This window comes from Notamacropus eugenii, chromosome 4 (assembly GCF_028372415.1).
Source record: "Notamacropus eugenii isolate mMacEug1 chromosome 4, mMacEug1.pri_v2, whole genome shotgun sequence".
NCBI classification, from domain to species: domain Eukaryota; kingdom Metazoa; phylum Chordata; class Mammalia; order Diprotodontia; family Macropodidae; genus Notamacropus; species Notamacropus eugenii.
Window position 1 is genome coordinate 414142236 of NC_092875.1, and position 20022 is coordinate 414162257.

The 20022-nt window shown below is 34.7% G+C and overlaps 1 protein-coding gene across 1 annotated transcript in view; it reads left to right on the forward strand.

Moving 5' to 3' along the window:
- HCN1 (hyperpolarization activated cyclic nucleotide gated potassium channel 1) overlaps positions 1-20022 on the forward strand; it is a 624487-nt gene that overhangs the window by 487002 nt on the left and 117463 nt on the right. The window contains exon 5 of the mRNA XM_072605676.1: positions 14574-14720. Coding sequence (XP_072461777.1) covers positions 14574-14720 — 147 coding nt within the window. The remainder of the gene's footprint in view (positions 1-14573; positions 14721-20022) is intronic.

A 20022-nucleotide genomic window follows, 5' to 3' on the forward strand; every position in this document is an offset into this window, starting at 1 on the left:
TCACTTTTCCTAATTTTCCCCATTTCTCAACATCAAGTGATCTCTTAAAATAAAATACCCCACCCTCTAATGCTTATTCATTCTAGGATATGACAGTAATTATACAGTGTAACTCTTCCACTAGATTAATATTATCATTTAAATTTTTCACAGTATGACTGACATCTGATCAATACCTGGAGACTGAAGAAAGATTTTTGATTGACTGTGTATAATATATATGTACTCTGCCTAATAGATGCTTAAGAATGAACACATCATACCATACTGATAAGCACCACAGTGATATTGGTTTTTACATTGTTCTATCTCCTGCACTTAAAAAATTAAAATCAGTTTCTTATTTTATTCAATTGGAATAATACCTGATCTTAGCAATTTTCACTTTTGAAATAGATAATTCCGAGAAAGCAAAAAACAAAACAAAACAAAAAAACGCAATATGAGATTGTTTCTGTTCTGAAATGCCTTTTATATTACGAGTTCTTTGTAATATACTCAGACACTGTAGAATTTGTCTTCCTTTAATTACCATCCAAATGACATCTCCTTGCAAGAAATCTTCATAAATTATGTTGCTTTTTTTTTTTTGGAGAAAGCAAGAAAAATGAAACAGATGGCATCACATTTAGCAGAATAAAATAAAGTTAATAGCAATAAAAGTTAGGAATTGCTAACTTTGGTCTCAGAATTATTTTGAACTAAAACAATTCAGAGTTGAATTGGTGATATTTAGCCATATCATTAGTTTCAGAGACTTATGACTCTTTCTATTGATATGTTGCTGTGTGTGGGAATAAGTGAAGGGTCTGTGACTTTGTATGCATGAATATCCTCCACCCAAACAATTGATCTGTGACAAAGGAAATAACCTGAGATGCAGAAAGGATGCCATGCTCAGCATCCAAGAATTGGAAAGCTAGAGTTACAACTGACATCGTGGCACTCTAGTCCAACCTATACTTGGAAAAGAGTTCTTTTTACAGTGCCTTCAATGGATAATAGAACTAATGTGTTCAAACTTGAGGTCGAATATATAGACTACTGACTCTCTCTCTCTCTCTCTCTCTCTCCCTCTCTCTCTCTCTCTCTCTCTCTCTCTGTCTGTCTGTCTCCCTCTTTTTGTCTCTCTCTCACACACATATACAAACACACATACACACAGCTAGAAATAGAGATATACACATATACTCTTTTGCAGTTAACTGGGAATGAAAAAACATACATTTTAACTATTTTATGATAAATTATATTTATGCCGTTTATGCTTACTGATGTCTTCATAAAAGATTAACATTTAAATATATGAAAAATGCATTCTATATCTTCACATGCATTTATAAGAAGTTGATTTATGAGAGAATGAAAATGAAGTCATAACCAAGAAGAAAATCAACATAGGAAATGGCTAAAATTCATTGTAATAAGTTCAAAGCAGAGGTAATCTGCTAAATAATGTCAGTTGTATATAATTTTTAGTGCGCTGTGATTTCAGCAGAGTCTTCCCTTTACCAAGGAATCATAGTGCATCTCCTCTATATACAGGGTAAATAGAACAGGATTTGGAGTCAAAGATATGTTTTGATACTAGCTGCATTACTTAGTTCCTTTGAGATGTTAGGTTTATATTAACTTGTCTGAAACTCAGTTCATCACCTATAAAATGAATGTTTAGCTCTAAATCTATGGTCCCATGTTACTATTGCTGTTACATAGTTTTTCAAGTTCTGGCTTAAAAAATTCATGATCTTGTATCCAGACTTCTAGTGATGAGTTTCTCAGAGTCTGGCTTCATTCTATTTTCCATACTACATATGATTTTTACTGGAAGCCTTCGCAGCTACATAGAACTTCCAGAAGTGTTCCATTCACAAAGCCTTCAAGACCCGTGGGACACCTTTATGTCATGATGAAGCATCCGATCAGGATGTTAGTCAAGAAGTGGTTAATATCGTGTGTGTGTGTGTGTGTGTGTGTGTGTGTGTGTGTGTGAAATCATTTCCAGTCATGTCTTACTCTTCATGACCTCATTTGTGATTTTCTGGGTAAAAATACTGGGGTGATTTGACATGTCCTTCTCCAGCTCATCCTACAGAGGAGAAAACTAGGAAAAACAGAGGTTAAGTGACTTGTCCAGGGTCATGGTATTAGTACCAAATTTAGACTTAGGAAGATGAACTGTCCTAATTCCAGGTCCAGCACTCTATCCATTGTGACACCTAGATGCCCCATGCTCTCTAGATGATGACTAAATTAAAAGCTCATCATCACTGTACAAGGATTCTCCCTTTCCTTCCAATTTATGCCTTTCTCCCTTCTAATCCAGCACAATTCTGGACACTCTTAGGTTGTTTAAATTTTAGGGTTCCTTATTCTTCAATTCTTTAGAATGACAAGTAATCTTGATTTTATGTAGCTATGTATATTTACAAAGAATGATCTTATTTCATATACTGTCCAGTATATGTATGTTGTATATATGCACACACATATGTGTATCATGAAGGTCTACATAGACATGTCAAATGTAAAAATACCATTGTCATTTTTAATACAAAGGATTTAGATCTAGAAGAGACAATGAGGGTCATCTAGTCCATTGACCTCATTTTGGAGAAAAAAAAGTAACTGAATCCTAAAGAGGTGAAGTAACTTCACCAAATTTATGATGTGAAGGAAGACTGGATTCAATCCAATTTCTTATGATTCCACATTTTGATTCATTTTTCCACCATCCCAGCTTCCTATGGCTAGCACTCAGAAAACAGAAAAAAAAATGAGGGATATTTTGAGAGTCATGTTATTCAATCTGTCTGCTTTACATACTTCAATATCCAGTATACTTAGTAAACTAGCTTATCTATTTGACATACTGAAAACATAAGTCTGTTAGATGCATTGAAGACAGTGAATAGTACAGTACCCCAGATAAGAACTATTGAAGCTAGAATATATCTTTCCTATCTTTATGGGAAATAGATGTATCATATGACTTATTTTTTGCTAAGTAAATTATTTTAATCTAATAACTATAACATAGTTTCAATAATTTTCCTATGATTATCTCTCAATGAATTTTACAAGGATATCTCATTCTGGCACTTTACTTGTGTAAATAAACATTTAATATTCTGCTGAAACTACTTTTTTCTTCTTATTTCTATAAGTATACTACCATTGATCCAATCATATAGACTTGAAACTTTAGGGATGGCTCAATTATTTTTTCTCTTCTCTCAGCTTTCAAGTCCACAAAAACACCTATCATTTCTACTTCCACAGTTTCTTACACATTCAGCATTTCCTCTCTCACTCCAATTTTGACTACTCTGATTCTGTCCCTTATATTTTTCTCCAACAGGTTAGTGTAATATAATATAATAGCCTTCTGACCAGGCCACTTCTCTGTTATCTGCCATCTCTCCAATAAATACTTCACTTTGCTTCCTAACTGACTCCTCAGCTAATATAGCTATGCAAATCACTAGATGGCTAGAGAGACAAACAGATGAATGGACAGATGGCTGGATGGACAGATGAACAGGTGGATGGTTGTGCTGGTGGGTGGGTAGGTAAATACATAAATACACAGATAAATAGCATTGCTCCATTGTCAACTACAAACTAGTACTGTTATTGAAGATCTTCTACCTTCCTACATAGACTTATCTCATCCTATTCCATTTTACAGAGTCTATATACTAGCCTAGATAGGTGATTCTTAATGCCCTGCCACATACTTGTCTTTTATTTCCTGTTTATATTGTCTAATATGCTTAGAATGGATCCTCCCTTTCTTGCTCCATGTATTGAAGTCTCTTCTTAACTTTGAGGTCTAACACAGATCCCTTTTGGCTTTGGGGTCTCATCTGATCCCAACTTCCAGGTGAGAAGAATTTCTCCCCTCTCCTTCCTCAAGTTTCTCATAAGACAGTCATCGAATCTCTATTTTGTACTTATGGCATTCCCCCTTATAACTATTTGCAGACTCCCTCCAGTAGAGTGACAATTCTTGAAAGCAGAAACTTTACATCTCTGTTTTATCTGTCTTTGTGAAGAGAATAAAAGTTAAGAAGCCATGACTCCTTGTACACAAGACATTCTTAAGAAAGTATCTGTTTTTATATAAGGAAGCCAATGTGCTGTGGAGAACAGACATGGGCAGAAAGCGTCATCATCTAACCCTGGAGGCAGCAGAAAGGTACAAGAATCAGTGCAATCATGAGATACTAAACAAACTAGAAGAGACCTTAGATGGAGGCTGCTACATTCATAACAGAAAGAGTTAGTTTCAGATGGAGATGCCAGTGTCCATATGGATATGTAGAAAGGCTTGTACTGCATCCACACGGCTCCTGAAAGGAGTCAATGTCAGATGAAAATGACATGGACTTAGAAAGAGGATTGTAAATAAAGGACACTGCCCCCCTTTCACCACCAGAAATAAGAAAGAGATAACAATTAATAGAGATTCTAAGGTATTAATAAAATGATAAAATGTTAGAGGATGGGGAGAAAGATGAATCATGAAACCAGGAAATAGAGAAAGAGCCAGAACCAAGGAACAATAAGGGATAGAGGCACACCTTGAAGGAAATAATTATTCGCTGGTTCTGTGAGTCTCTTCAACTGTGCAGCTCCAAAAGGGAATGAGTGGGTAATGTCAGTTCTTTAGCCTCTTTGGTAAACCTGAGTTACACAGAGTCAAGGAAAATCCATACAGTGGGAATGTATGTGATTATCTATCTATCTATCTATCTATCTATCTATCTATCTATCTATCTATCTATCTATCTATCTATCTATCCTATCTGTGACCTTGAGTATGAGGCTTTTTGTTGTTTTTATATAAATACAATTTTCAAAGTTCTTTAATGACACTCAAAGAGCAATGTACAGACTCATGGAGGTTATGAGGAGTCTGAAAAACATAAACAATAAGAAATTACAAAGAAAAAGAGATGAAAGTATACCATAAAACAAATGTGCGATTGTAAGTGAAATTGAACTGGTCATGGGGTCACAGCAAAGGATGACTGATGTATAGCCTTTGTATTTCATTGCTATCTTCAATGCCAGGAGAAAGTCAGCAAAGTCCCCAGTGTCTTGGATGGAATCACTAAAATAGTGAAAGCATAGATGACTATCACACAGAATAGACAATCATGGATGGATTGTAATTTACATTGTTGGAGGTAAAAATCCACATTGATGACATAATCTATTGAAATATAATATCTGGTAGTTTGAGCACCTGTTTAGTAGTTAAAGAAACTTTTAAGAAATACTTTCTTTTTCTTTTATTCTTATTTAATATTTTTCTCAATTACACATAAAAGCAATTTTGACATTTTTCCCAAATTTTGAGTTCTAAATTATCTCCATCCCATGCTCCCCTACCCCCTTTTCAAGAAGGCAAGCCATTTGACATAGGTTATATATATGTAGTCATGTGAAATACATTTCCATTTAAGTTATTCTATGAAAGAAAACAGACAAAATACAGAAAAAATAAAGAAAGTAAAGAAAGAGTATCTTTGATTTTCACTCAGGCTCTACCAGCTCTTACTCTCTGGAAATGGACAGCACCTTTCATCTAAGTCCTACAGAACTGTCTTGAACCTTTTTTTGACTGAGACTAGCTAAGTTATTCATAATAAATCATCATACATTATTGTTACTATGTACAGTGTTCTAAGAGTTATTTTAAAATAATAATAGCACCAGCTAACATTTAAATAATACTTAAAGGCTTGTAAAACACATTTGATATATTATATAGTTAACACTACAACCGTGTATTCATAATAAGTGCTATTATTCTAACAATGTTTATGTAGGAAAATTGATTTTGACAAAGATTAAGAAATATACCCAGGGTCACATAACCAATGAATACCTGAGGCAAGATTCAAAAATTATATCTTTCCCTCTCCAAAATTATTCTCTCAATCCACTCTTACCTATATATTAAAGATCCCAGGATTTTTTTGAGTAAAATTTCAAGCCAGAAAGATTTTTGTGATAAGTTATCTCAAAATTAAACCAACCATGTTGGGAAGGATGCTTCAACAGACAAGTGACAGTTGTATTACTTATAAAGAACCCAATAGATTTTAAGACAATTCACCAAAAGGATAGATAAGATTGAATGGAATAGAATTTTACAGGGGAAATCTTATAGGAAGGGAAAATATGAGGAACTTCAAAGATTGAAGAGAATACTGATTAAGAGGAAAAAGAAAATGAAATTTGTTCAAAGAAATCAGTGTAGTTTCACAGACTGCTTACTAACCAACTTTTAATTTTAAAACATAAGTACTGATAAAGGAAATAAAAGGCAAGTAACCCATAATTCTTACAGTTATTGTAATAATATGGCATGGTCAGGTTAGAATAGTGATAGTGCTAACATTAAGAATAAAGTGAGGTTTAATGAGGAAAGTTAAGGAGAACAAAATAGTCTTTTAAAGCTATATTGAAGTAACTAGAATCAAAATCAGAATTAGACTATTGCTCATGGTGGATAGGACAGTAAATACTGATAAAAGAGAGTGAAAGATTAGCTTTTCAATTTGTGTTTCCTTTTTTATTTCTTTATCAAATAGAATTGTCTTTGAAGTGCAAAGGGCAAAATGAACACTGTGAATAGGGAATTGATGATCATGATTGTTAAGGAAATTGAAAGAAAGTAGCTAATTGCCCTTTATAGTTCAAGTTAATAGGACCAGAGGAACAACGTCTTAGGGTACTGAAATAATTTGCGTTCTTTTTCTGAATCACCATCAACAATCACTGAAATATGAGAAAGGCACTGAAGGACTAGAGAAGAGGACATCGATCTATGTCTTTTAAAACTGGGCAAAGAATAGAGTCTGTGAACTTTACTTGGATTCCTCTTGAAACTCTAGAATGTATTAAAGGTGTGATTAGTGAATATCTAGAAAAAGGACTGGTGATTACGAAGACCCAGAATGACTTTGTCAAGAAAAGGTCAAGCTAGAATAACTTCAATTCCCTTTTCGAAAAGTTTACTAGATTCTTAGGTCATTAGTAGCTATCCTAAATTTAACATGGCAAATGACAAACTTTCTTATGCTAATTCTGGATAGATTTCAAGTACAAAAGGACTTTAATAGGTGGACCATTGGGCAGGACATGATCACATGGTATTTATGGAGGGAGGATGGCTAGACAGCAGCTCTAAAAAAATACATGTGTATGAATGTATGTGTATATATGTATGTACATGTGCATATATATGTATATATGTGCATATGTATGTGTGTATAAATATTAAAAGGGACTTTCAAGGCTATCTAGTCCCCACCCTTCATTTTACAGTGGAGGAAACTAAGGCCTGAGGGAATTAAGTAATTTTCTCAAGGTAAAGCAGAAAGTAAGTATCAGAGGTGAAATTTGAAACTTGGTCAAATGATTTCAGGGTCAATACTCTTTGCTTTATAACACATCAGTAATTTTGATGAGGAGGAGGAGGAGGAGGAGGAGGATGATGACAGCATTGCTATAGAACTTTGAGGATTCCAAAGTACATACAAATATCTCATTTTCTCATTTACACCAAGCCTGGGAAGTAGATACTGTTTTTATTTCCATTTTCTAGATGACAAAACTGCAGCAGAAAGAAGTTAATTGACTTGCCCTGTATCACACAGCTAGTAAACATTTTAGGTCAGTTTTGAACTCTAGTCTTCCTGACCACCTAGCTGTTCTCAAGTTCAGTGTGGGTTAACAGTATATTAGAGCACTAATGAAAAGAAATGCTTGGGAAGGTGGCCTAGCGCTACCAGACCTCAAACTGTACTATAAAGCAGCAATTATCAAAACCACTTGGTATTGGCTAAGAAACAGAGAGGTAGACAAGTGGAATAGACTTGGCACTCAAGATGCAGTAGGCAAGGAATATAGCAACCTTCTGTTTGATAAACCCAAGGACCCCAACTTCTGGGATAAGAATTCATTGTTTGACAAAAATTGCTGGGAAAACTGGATAACAGTGTGGCGGAAATTAGGCATAGACCCATACCTGACACCGTACACAAGAATAAAGTCCAAATGGGTACATGATTTAGGTATAAAGATTGATACCATGAATAAACTGGAGAAGCAAGGAACAGTGTATTTATCAGATCTATGGAGAAGGGAAGAATTCTTTACTAAAGGAGAGATAGAAAGCATTATGAAATGCAAAATGGATAACTTTGATTACATTAAACTGAGAAGTTTTTGCACAACCAAACCCAATGCAACCAAAATCCGGAGGGATGTAGTAAATTGGGAAAGAATTTTTACAACAGTATATTAGAGCATCTAAAAAAGCTAATGAAAACAGGCTGCATTGAGTAACAAAGTATTCAGATCTAGGGAAAGTTAATAGTCACGTTGTACTCTGCCCTGGTCAAACTCAATCTTGTGTACATAGAGAAGGATATTAACATCCTTCTAGGACATAATGGAAGGATATTAATGTCCTTTTAAGAATGATATTCAAAATCTGGAGAGCATTTTGAGAGACATAGAATTCTTAGAAGTCTTTAAGCAAGACCTTGATGAGCATTTTTCTGGTATTTGGTTTGGGTAGGGGTTCTTGTTTTGATATGAGTTCGACTAGGTGACCCATTCTTGCTCTGAGATTTTGTGATGCTATATTATTCAATCAATGAATTATTAAGCACATCTGCTATGTGACACACAATGTATTGGATAATAAAGACACAAATGCAAAGAAGGAAATAATCACTAGTCTCAAAGAACTTACATTCTGATTGGGGAAGATATCAAATACATATATAATTTTAAGCAAAATAAATGTTGAGAGAATAAGGATAAGTAAATAAAAAATAGTTAAATACAATGTCATTTGAGGGGATGGGAGAAAACACTCAAGATTGGAAGAATGAAGAAAAATTCCATATGCAAGGTGTTGCTCAAATTTGATGGCAGAGAGATTTTGTGAGGCAATGGTGGAAAACTGTTAAATTCTAGAACTAGGGATTGCCCATGCAAAAACACAGAGATCAGAACTGGATTTTAACATGAGAGAAACAAAGAAAGGCCAAGTTGCCTATATCAGAGTGATTGCTTAGTAGCTACATTAGGTTTCAGCATGGGTAACAGTTCTTTTTATAGTCAAGGTAGCCTGAATCAAAGGCTATCATTTTTTATTTTATAGCATTGACATTGAGTCTTACAAGCATTCTCTGCATCACAAAGATTATGTTTTTGCCCAAATTGGGTAATGTCACCTCGAAACCACATAAAATTTATTTTTCCAATTGAATCTGTTGATGAGAACATTTTTTGTTAAGAATCAATGTGTGAAATTGCATTGGTTTTATGGTTACAATAGTTTCTATCACTGAAAATGAAAGGTCAGGCAAGCAAGGACAGCAGTGAAAAATATCACATCTAAAAGCGAATTTCAAGTACATTTCTTGATTTCTGAAAATTGTCCCTTAAAAACATATTTCAGTGTAATTCATACAAGTCTAGGCAAGAAATATTTGAGGACAAAAATTAAACTTGGTATGCAAATGAGGGACAGTTACCTTCAAATTTAAAAAAAAAAATAAGAGGAAAGACTGAACTGTGAACATAGACAGTCTCTCTTGGAATTATTTGTTTATCATAAATGATGAAATGATGATGAATGATGGATGAAACCTTGCAAAAACATTTCATCCTTAGATCCAAGAAAATGAGACTATTTCAAAAATGGAAGTTATGAAGATTTTGTAACATTGGGTACAAGAGGCTTATCACATGATAATGAGAATTTTAAAGAATTTGTGAAGGTCTACGAGATAGTGCACCACAAGTTGACATCAGAGCCAGAGAAATCTGAGTTCAAGTGCATCCTCTGAAGCATACTTTTTGTGTGACACTGTATGTAACTCAAGACAACACTAAGACAATCAAGGTGCTGGCCTGCAGTAGTAGAGGGATTTTCCTCATTGAGAAGTTCTTTACAGCACTGAAATTAAAAGTCTACTCTTTACTCCCCTATACTTGTTAGAAATACTTGTTTCATAAGATACACACACATCCCCACTCAAGGAATCTGTACTCAGTGAATTGAAGACATCCATAGAGCCTCGATGTGTTGTGACATCTACTGGGGACTGAGGCCAAGATGATGTTGGCCATTCTTTAAAAAAGAGGCTTCATCACTTTCACAATCATCTTTCTGACTTGAGAGATGAAGTGAGAATCATGTCAATATTAAAGGCCCATGACTTCTGCAAGTCACTAACTTTTCAAAGTGCTCAGTTTTGTCTTTAGACAAATACTTATGTTTCTTAACTGAAGAATAACAGAAAGACAGCCTCAGGACTACAATACTATCTACAAAATGGTCAAAGTCATATGTAAATACCCCTATTCTTGTTGGAGGATTTATGAGAGGACATAAGCAAGAATCACAGAGGGCTAAGAAAACACGGATGGACCGACTGTACTGATAGAAGGATTAGTGATGCTCATGAGATCGTGGACCCAGGGACATATCCAAGTCATTGCTTAACAGGCTACTGTGAAGCTAAAATGAAATTATGTGTATATTCCATTTTGTACTTGTCAAATCCTACAGAAAGTAAGCTGTTCCTTCAATCATGCATTTCTTCCATCCATGGTGAATAAGAAGGTATAAAATTCTGAACAATGAAAGAAATTTCTGGTCTCATTTTGGGAGGGTCTTCAAAAGTATTCAATAAATACTGAGGAGACTCAGTTATTTAAATTTCAAGAATGAGTTTTTGTAAGTAACATGCTTTTAGATTCCCCTTTCCATTATTTGTAAAAATAAGTTTGAAGGGGATTCTATAAAGATTTAGAAACTAATGCAAAACATTCACGTTTTCTAAAAGTTTTCTGACAAATAATTTTCATTTCTTCCTTTTTTTAGTTAATTTATTTTATTGAACATTGATGATAGCATGCTATATAGTGGAAAGGACACAGGATTTGGAATCAGAAATCTGAATTTCAAGTCTCAGCTCTGATTCTTTGTAATCATGTGACCCTAGACAGCTCAAAATACATGGTGAAAGTTGAACAGTAATTGTTCCAGTTTTTTGTATAACAAAGGGCTATGTCTCAGGTAAAAATCTCTGAGCTCATGATCACAAATTTACTAAGAAGGCCATAGAGTCATAAAAATAGGTGGCTTAGGAAAAGAACTATAACAAATATCAAACTTCAGTCAGAACTTCAACAAATAATTAAGGAATGCCTTTTGTTTGTGTAATGCCAATTAACACATTAAAGTAGATCTGATTATTACAGATAGTGGTTCTCTATAAATATCTGAAAGAAATGAGAATTTTATATGCAAAGATGAAAGACTATGCTAGGCAGCATTAAGTAGAGAGAAAAACTGTCTGGATCCTGAAGAGACCAGTTCAAGTCCCATCTTTGGAATTTTTACTAGCTGGGTGACATTCAATAAGCCACTTAACCTCTCAGTGTCCCAGACAATCTCACTGGTAGAGAGATTGCTTCATAGCTTTTTCCCTTCACCAGTGAAATTGGTAAAAACAAAACAAAACAAAACAAAAAGACCCCTCTAAAGTTTGAAAAACAACCATTCTGTGTCATTTGCCAAATAAACACATCTTTACTTGAATAAATGATTACAATTTATTGAACTAATGCTAATTTTATTATATTGTATAAAAACAAGACCAATCAGAAACATGTAAAAATAAGGTTAGTTCTTTAGTATTGCTCTGGAGTATTGAAATTACCTACCCTAAATCTTATATCAGGAGGAAGAGTTTTGTTGTCAGCGATATCACTAAGGTCTCCTAATACACAAATTGGAAAATGTCCTTCCTGAAGAAATTAAGAGTTTTCACTGCCCTAAATTTTGTGGTGTTTTTATAATGGGCCCTTATTAGCTACAAAGTCTATTTTGTTTTCATCTTACACTGTGGACTTAAATTATAACACTGGCATGTTATCCTAAGACATATTACATAAACAAATCATATATAGTATCGTGGACATACCAATGAGAGAGTTGTTAGAAATGATCTAGCCCTAAATTTTGATTTTATGTATAATACTGAGACCCAGAGTAGTTACCTACCCATGGTCACCTCTGTATTAAAGTGGGATTTGAATTCAGGTGTCATGACTCCAAATTCTATGTACTTTCCATTCCCGTATACTTTGTTGTTACGCAGTCATTTCAGTCATGTCTGACTCTTCATGACCCCATTTCAGGTTTTCTTGACAAAGATACCATGGTGGTTTGCCATTTCCTACTCTGGCTCATTTTTGCCAGTGAGGAACCAAGGCGAACAGGATTAAGTGACTTACCCAGGGTTACACAGCTAGTAGGAGCCTGAGGACAGATTTGAATGCAGGAAGACGAATCTTCCTGACTCCAGACTGCCACTCTATCCATGGCCCTACCACTACCTCTCTTCTAAAGAATATGACATTCTAATGGACATAATTCATAGAAAAGGTAAAATCCAGAAAGGTGCTACAGTTTAGTAGAACATTAGAATTAGAATCAAATAAATTGTTAGCATTTTTAGTATGTATGCTACCATCAAAAACAGAGATAGCATGACTTCATAGAGTAACTACTGGCTATGGAGTCAGGATGATTTGGATTCAAATCCAAACTCTCATAACTTACTATCTCTGTGACCAGGGCCGGTCACTTAATGTCTCTGAACTTTACTTCCCTCATCTGTAAAATGGACAATTTTACTACTTCTCTCACTGGATTATTGAAGAGATACAAATGAGAAAGGGCAGCTTGTTGATGCAGTGGTTAGAACACTAGGTCTGTAGTCAGAAGACTTCTTTGTGAGTTCAAATCTAGCCTTAGATACTAGTTATGCGACTCTGAAAAAGTATCTTAAACCTGTTTACCTCAGTTTCTTCATCTGTAAAATGAAAGAAATGGCAAGTCACTCCAGTATCATTGCCAAGAAAACTCCAAAAGGAGTCATGGAGAGTCAGATATGACAGAAAAAGACTGAACAACAAAAACAAATAGATGACCTAAGTAGAAAGATTTGTAAGCATTTGGCACTGCAGTCCTAATATTATCATCTTCATCATTTTATAATTTAGGTCATCCCACTCTTGGTCCGACTCAATCAATCATCTCTCAAGAGTTGACTATATGTCAGCAACTTCATTATGTGCTGGAGATTCAAGAGGCAAAAGGCAGTCTTTACCTTAAAGAAACTCACAGCCTAATTGTTCAAAGTTTACTCATCCTTTTCATAGTAAGAACAGTTCTTCCCCACTTGCTTGCAAAGGGGGGAGGTATTTTGGGAAGAGGATTTTGTATAGAAAATGTTCAGAAATGTTTTTAAAGCTACATTATAAATATGTTTTTGTTATTTTTTTGTTACTGTATTGCCAAGAGGACATACTTCACATAGAAGGAATTTTTGATTTATTTTGATTGAATTTTGGTTGACTTGTAAAGAAAATTTCATAACAAGTATCTACCCTTCTTTAAACTCCATAACTGCTTTTATTTGTGTAAAAGTTTTAACATTTCAGTTAGTATCACACTATTCTCTCTAATGTTTTATTCTGACTGTGAACTCCTTGAGTTCCAAGACCAGATCACAGATATATTTTCCAACTTTCATGATATCTAACAAAATGCTGGCCACAAGTTAAGTCCTCAGGAAATACTTGATTTCTTGATTTGAAAATATTAGGGTCTTACTCACCCCAGAAGACTCAAATTAATCACAGAGGAGCTATCATGATTTGAAAAGGCCTTCAAAAGTGGCAATTATTCAAATATCTTCTTTGCTTAATGTCAAACTCAATGCTCCTTTCAAATGTTTTGAATAATTTTTCTTCTTTCTTTTCCTACTTGTCATAAATATTGTCACTGTTACAAGCTATTCCCCCTTTCCCAATCTGTGATTTCCTCCTACTTGGGCCTGCAGCTAAAGATGAGCCAGCTGAATTAAAAATAAGATCCTCTCCAACATGAGATGGAAGAGAAAAAAAGTGGATTAATCTAAAATTTACTAACTCTTTGATAATCGTTTAAGTTGAGATTAATTTCTAACTAGGAGATACCACTGTGCGCAAAGTAAATGTGTGATAAATGTTTATTGAATTGAACTCAATTTCCATTTACTGGACATGTAGAAAATATTTTCCACAATTGAGATGGTTATTTTCAAAAGCATCTTTTCCAGGGTGCCCTTCCACAGTTCAAATTGAATAGAAGCCCCAAAGAACATAAAATCATTAAAGTATTTCTTTGTTGTTTTGCAACCAGATAAAAGTTTGTGACTGAATCATTTTAAGTCATTCACTGCTAACTCTTTATTCTTCCTCCTGTCTAATTAATGGATCATTTATGTTGTGTTATCTCAGCCTGCTTCCAATAACATTATTAAACATTGGGTGGTACTACATTTTTTTTTAATTAAAGGATCTGTTCTTTTGTAACAGATCACTTTTAAACATAGTTGTAGAGAAGATATTTTAAAAAGTATAATGATTTCCTCACATACTGCAATAAAATGTTTTCCCCTTCTCCCTTTTCCTTGCAGTACAAGCAAGTGGAACAGTACATGTCATTCCACAAGTTACCAGCTGATATGCGCCAGAAAATTCATGACTACTATGAACACAGGTACCAGGGCAAAATCTTCGATGAGGAAAACATCCTCAGTGAGCTTAATGATCCTCTGAGGGAGGTAAGTTCACTCTCACCATTTGGTACAATTTTGTCTTTTCTTTCTCTGGGAGAATTTTATGTTTAGATCATGACTCAGAGGGTAAGAACAAGCAGTTCATAACAGAACAATTACCAGGTTGTTGTTGTTTTTTCTTGAAATATGCAGAAAGCTCAGGGTATGTTTTCTTCTTGTTGTTTTTTACTCTCTTAAAAAATGAAATTAGGCAAATGCGTCTTCATCCTGATTTCATGTCCGATGAGGCAGCTGCCCCTGGCTGGGCATCCTTGTTTTTAAATCTCTACAAGTCTTTGTACTTGAGAGTATATGAGATGCCAGTTAAAGTCCTTACAAATCCTGCCTATGCTTGAGAGAAGATCCATTTTATTGTGCTATTGATTTATTCAGGTTTGGATTTATTTTATTTAGAAAAGACTTCCAAAGGGAAATAGAATGTATAATATACATTTGCACTTTCCTTTTAGGTATAAAGTTTCAATATATCCATTTCCTTTTTTAAAGCAGGAAGCAAACTTTCTAATTAAAAAATTTAAATAATAATAAGAAACATTCTACCTTAAATGAACATGTTCAGTTCAGTACGGATATTACATTTAGGAGCTAGCAGGTCTAGGTTTGGTTTTGTTGTCATAGGAGTTGCAAACAAATCTTCACCACTGTCCTTTTTTCTAATCTCCAAGTCTCTTTGGTGTAGTAAACAAAAAAAACCGACCTTGAAGTAGAGATCTGAGTTCCAGTCTCGCCTCTGGCACATACTGGCCACGTGACCAGGGGCAAATCATTTAACCTTGCAATGTTTTAGGCAACTCCTAAAACTAAATCAAAGAATAGTGGCCAACTAGGGTTGGTTGGGGATTACTTAATGATAATATTAGGGAACATCCTTTTTCTCTCGTAAGCTAAAATTAATCAAATGATAGTGGTTAATTGAGAGTGTGCTGTAGCAGTGATGCCAGTCTGCTGGTTTTCCTTGAAATAGATGTTCCATCCCCCAGATCTAGAAATTTTCACTTAATATGCCCCATGCCTGGAATGCTCTTCTCTTAATGTCTCCAGCTTCCTTTAAGCCCCAGCTAAAATGACCCCTTCTCCAGGAAGCCTTTCCTGATGTTCCTTAATGCTCATACCTCCTGTCTATTCATTATTTTCATTTTTCCTATATGTAGCTTATGTACACATAGTCCCTCATATGTTGCCTTTTTCATTAGATTGTGAGCTTCATAAGAGCATAGACTGTTTTTTACCTTTATTTTTATTCCCAGTACTTGCAATAGTGCCTGGCACATAGTAAGTTTATTGACTGATTGATATGCAAAACTCTGTTCATCATACTGAGAGAGCTAGAAAGAAGCATAAAACATAGCCTAGACCCTCAGGGAGCTTACATTTCATCTAGGAAAATAAGTAATACATAACTGAAGAAACAGGATTAATCATTCCTGGGCAAAAATAAGTGTTTCTAATAAATGACACAACCATTGAGTGTTATAAAAGTTCTGTATGGAAAAAGATGACTTCTAATTAGGGAAGACTTCACAGAGAAGATGAGAATTGATCATGATCTTGATGTACTTGTTGACTATGCAGTATCTGTGGTGAGGGTCATTAGCCTGAGAAGTGCTGAAGTACAGTAAAGTAAATAAAGAGTGCATTTAAGGAAACTGGTAAGTAGAGAAGTATGGCAGAAGCCAATGGGTCAACGTAAAAGTAATGGGCGGTAAGACTGGAAAGATGGGTTAGAAACAACTTATAGAAGACTTTGGATGCTGGGATGAAGAGATCAGGTATAATTATTTAGGTGCTGGGAATTCAATCATTAAAGATTAGGGGACAAAGAAGTGACATGAGAAAAATAATGTGCTAATTTGAGAATATGAATTTCTTGTAGTGTTTGAAGTGAATGGGATGTAGGAAGAGATAAAAAGCAATAGGTCACTTAATAAACTTTTCAAATAGTTCAAGGGAGAAGTGATAAGACCCTGAACTATAGTGACAGTGGGAATGAAGAGAAAGCATCAAACATAAGAGAAATTGAAAAAGGAAGACTGATCAGTCTTGGTGACTCACTAGAAATGAAGAAGAAGGGGAAGAATCAATATATTATTTAACAAGCATTTATTAAGCACCTACTTGTGTGCAAGGCATTGGAGGTACAGAAATGAAAGTCTGACCGCAAAGAGCTGACATTCTATCAAGGAAGAGTTTGAGTCTGAATGTAGGATACTGCATAGTGATATTGTATTAATGTTACCACTCAAATTTTCCTGAATTACGCAGTAGATTTTAACAGGGCTTAAACTGATTTGGGGGGCACTATAGAGAGGAAAACTAGAATATTTCTTATTAATTTTGTAAGAGAAAGTTAAAATGTAAGATGGACATTTTATATACCTTTTATAGTTTAATGTTTATTTTTGCACTGCTATGTAGTTTGACTTTATATATCATTGCAATATTCTGAGGTAAAAATAAAACAAGTTTTAATTTTTTACCTCAAGTGATTTTACATGAAAATTTCTCTAAAATAGTAGACCTTTATCAAAATATGCTCCTTGTTTCCTTTGAGATATCAGTGGTCCTCCTTAGCTTGTGAACTTATGAACCTATATGCAAAAGTTTCACGACCAAGAGGAACAAATCAAGTCTTTCAAATTAAATTCCAACAGTGAGAGATATACTTATTGGACTTCTGATTTCATTAGTATAATGAAACATAAAAGGGAAAATTTCCTCCACTAACACAAACCTTTTCTGCTAATTGTTGTCTTAGAGGATTGCCTAAGCCCCTGAGAGGCTGTCACTTATCCAGGAAAACGCAATAGTTTTCAGAAGCTTAACTTGAATTCATGTCTTCCCGAATCTGAGACCAACTCTTTTTCCACTATCTCAGTCTACTTCTCTACGGACAAAGCATACTTATAAGAAATTTAGCCCATGCTCTGTTTGGTCCATTTTGCACCACAAACTTCCTCCCTAATGTTTTTGAATAGTTTCAAACATAATCCAAATAATGAAAAAAAGTGAGATACTTATATGAATTTAAAATTTATTCCAAATAGCTTACCCCATATGCAAATAACACCATTTTTATGGTAAGTCGTTTTTACTGGATGTGTTGGAATGATTTTAATTTCCCTTTATGATTTTCCTAAATAACTTGCCTTTGTAATATGCTAGAGACAATTGGTCAAAATTGCCTTACAAAAAATTTCTACAAATGTCTATCTGAGAGTTACCCTATTTTGTTAGGCAATTCACAATATAGTTACATGACTCTTGAGTATCTCAGTGGTAACATGGAAAGAATAAGTATATAATGAGCTTTTATTTCAAAATCTACCTTTTACTTTCTGAATTCCTTTTTGTCTTGTTGGTATGCATAAGTTGTCAGAGGGGCCACCATAAAATTAGAGTTGCGTTAGCTAAACATGTTTCATATAGGTAGATTGGTTTCACTTTTTATACTCCATTTGTCATCGAGGGTCCTTGGTTAAGTTTTGAAAGCCAGGCAACAAACTTTTCTAATTTCAGTCTGATGATCTTTGACTCAAGAGCATCTGAGAGAAGTCAGAAGGATGCAGAAAGTGTCAAGGATGTAGTTATTGTGATCCTTATTGCACAAAGTAGGAAAGACTCAGCTCTTTGGTGATCTCATGCCTGATACTTCAGGCAACGTTCAATATAATGCATAAAGATTCCCTAAGGATAATAACCCCTACATGGAAAAAGAAAGAAAGGCGCATAAGGATAGGATTCAAACAACTTCACAGCTGAAAAAGGACCCTGGAAAAATGATTTCTAATATATTTTAGCATCCTCCCTTTACATATAGAAAATCATGTAGGGACTATTTTTTTTCTTTTTCAAGCATTTCATCAATAAATATTTACAAGTACCTAAGGGGGTCATGGATAGATTTTCAGAAAGAGGGTTGGGAATTTGGCTGGGGAAAATATCACAACTTTATTTTTCACTAATCTTTGACTGAAATTCAGTATTTCTTTAATTATGAATTGTTGGAAAATACTCTGAGAAGAGATCTGTAGACTATACCAGAAGTTCCAAGTAGCTCACTGCACACACACACACACACACACACACACACACACACACACACAATCTTTATTCTAAAGTCTGTCTTCTTCCTTTTCTTCTTCATGGCAGATAGACATACTGCTAGTCCTCAGTGTTATTCTGAGTCCAGAACATGACAGACAGTAGATTAAAGCTGGAAAGGACCTTAAATACCATTGAATCCAACTCTTTTATTTTATAGATGAGGTAATTGAAGCTTGAAAAGAATGTGGTTCACAAAGTTGGTAAATATCTGAGGCAAGATTTGAATCCATCATCCGTATCCACTTCATGACACTATATTCCCTCATTGTGCCCAGTCCAATGTTGTTTAAGGTTTTGTTTTGTCAGCTGTTGTTTTTCTTCCCTTTCCTTTAAAGGATTAGGCAGTATTTTCATTGTTATTACTGTTATTATTTTCTGACCTCCCTAATTCTTGTTCTCTGCCTGAAGGGGCAATTTCCATAACTTTTCTTTTAGAAATCTTCCTACCCCAAAGGCTTACGTATCAGCCTTGGTCAACAGGGCTTTCTACCCACCCCTGTAGTCATGGCCTCCTCTATTGTCATTCTGAGGGAGATTATGATACTTGTCATTTCCAAAAAGAGTATTTGAATTAAAACTTTGCTTTTCTCTGGGTTTGAGGAGACTTTCAGATTAAGTGGCCAGCAGGATAGCTGATTAATCACTTTCTCCAAGTCATTTCTACCCACTAATCCTAAACCTTGTCCACAGACCAAAAAAAAGAATTGTGTGCCAGATATATAGTCTAGCATAGTTATAGAAAAATACACAGAAGAAAGAATAATAACAAAGTAAAATACTCATGAATGAACATTCATTAATTTTAATACATTAAGAACTCATTGAGTGATCCTCCCCCATCAGTTTCTACTCACAGGAATGCAAAAGAATTTCAGTGTTCCTATAGGGGCTCATCTAGTGAACCCAGGGCTAGAATGATTTTGCCCAACACCTATCACCTATGTCCATCTCCTCTATCCAATAAAAAGTGGTACTTGCTAACCCTGCCCAGCAAAGTGAAGGCAAAACAGAAGAGTAATTGAGTGATTTGAAAGTATGCTACCTTTTGATTTGGGCCCAGTCATCATTAGTACTGCCCCTCATTTAGCAAGAGTGCAATGATTTTGTTCAGATCTCTTTCCACTCTGCCAGAATCAAAGATTCAATTATTTTCAGCAAGGATGAGGAAAGGAAAGTACTTGTA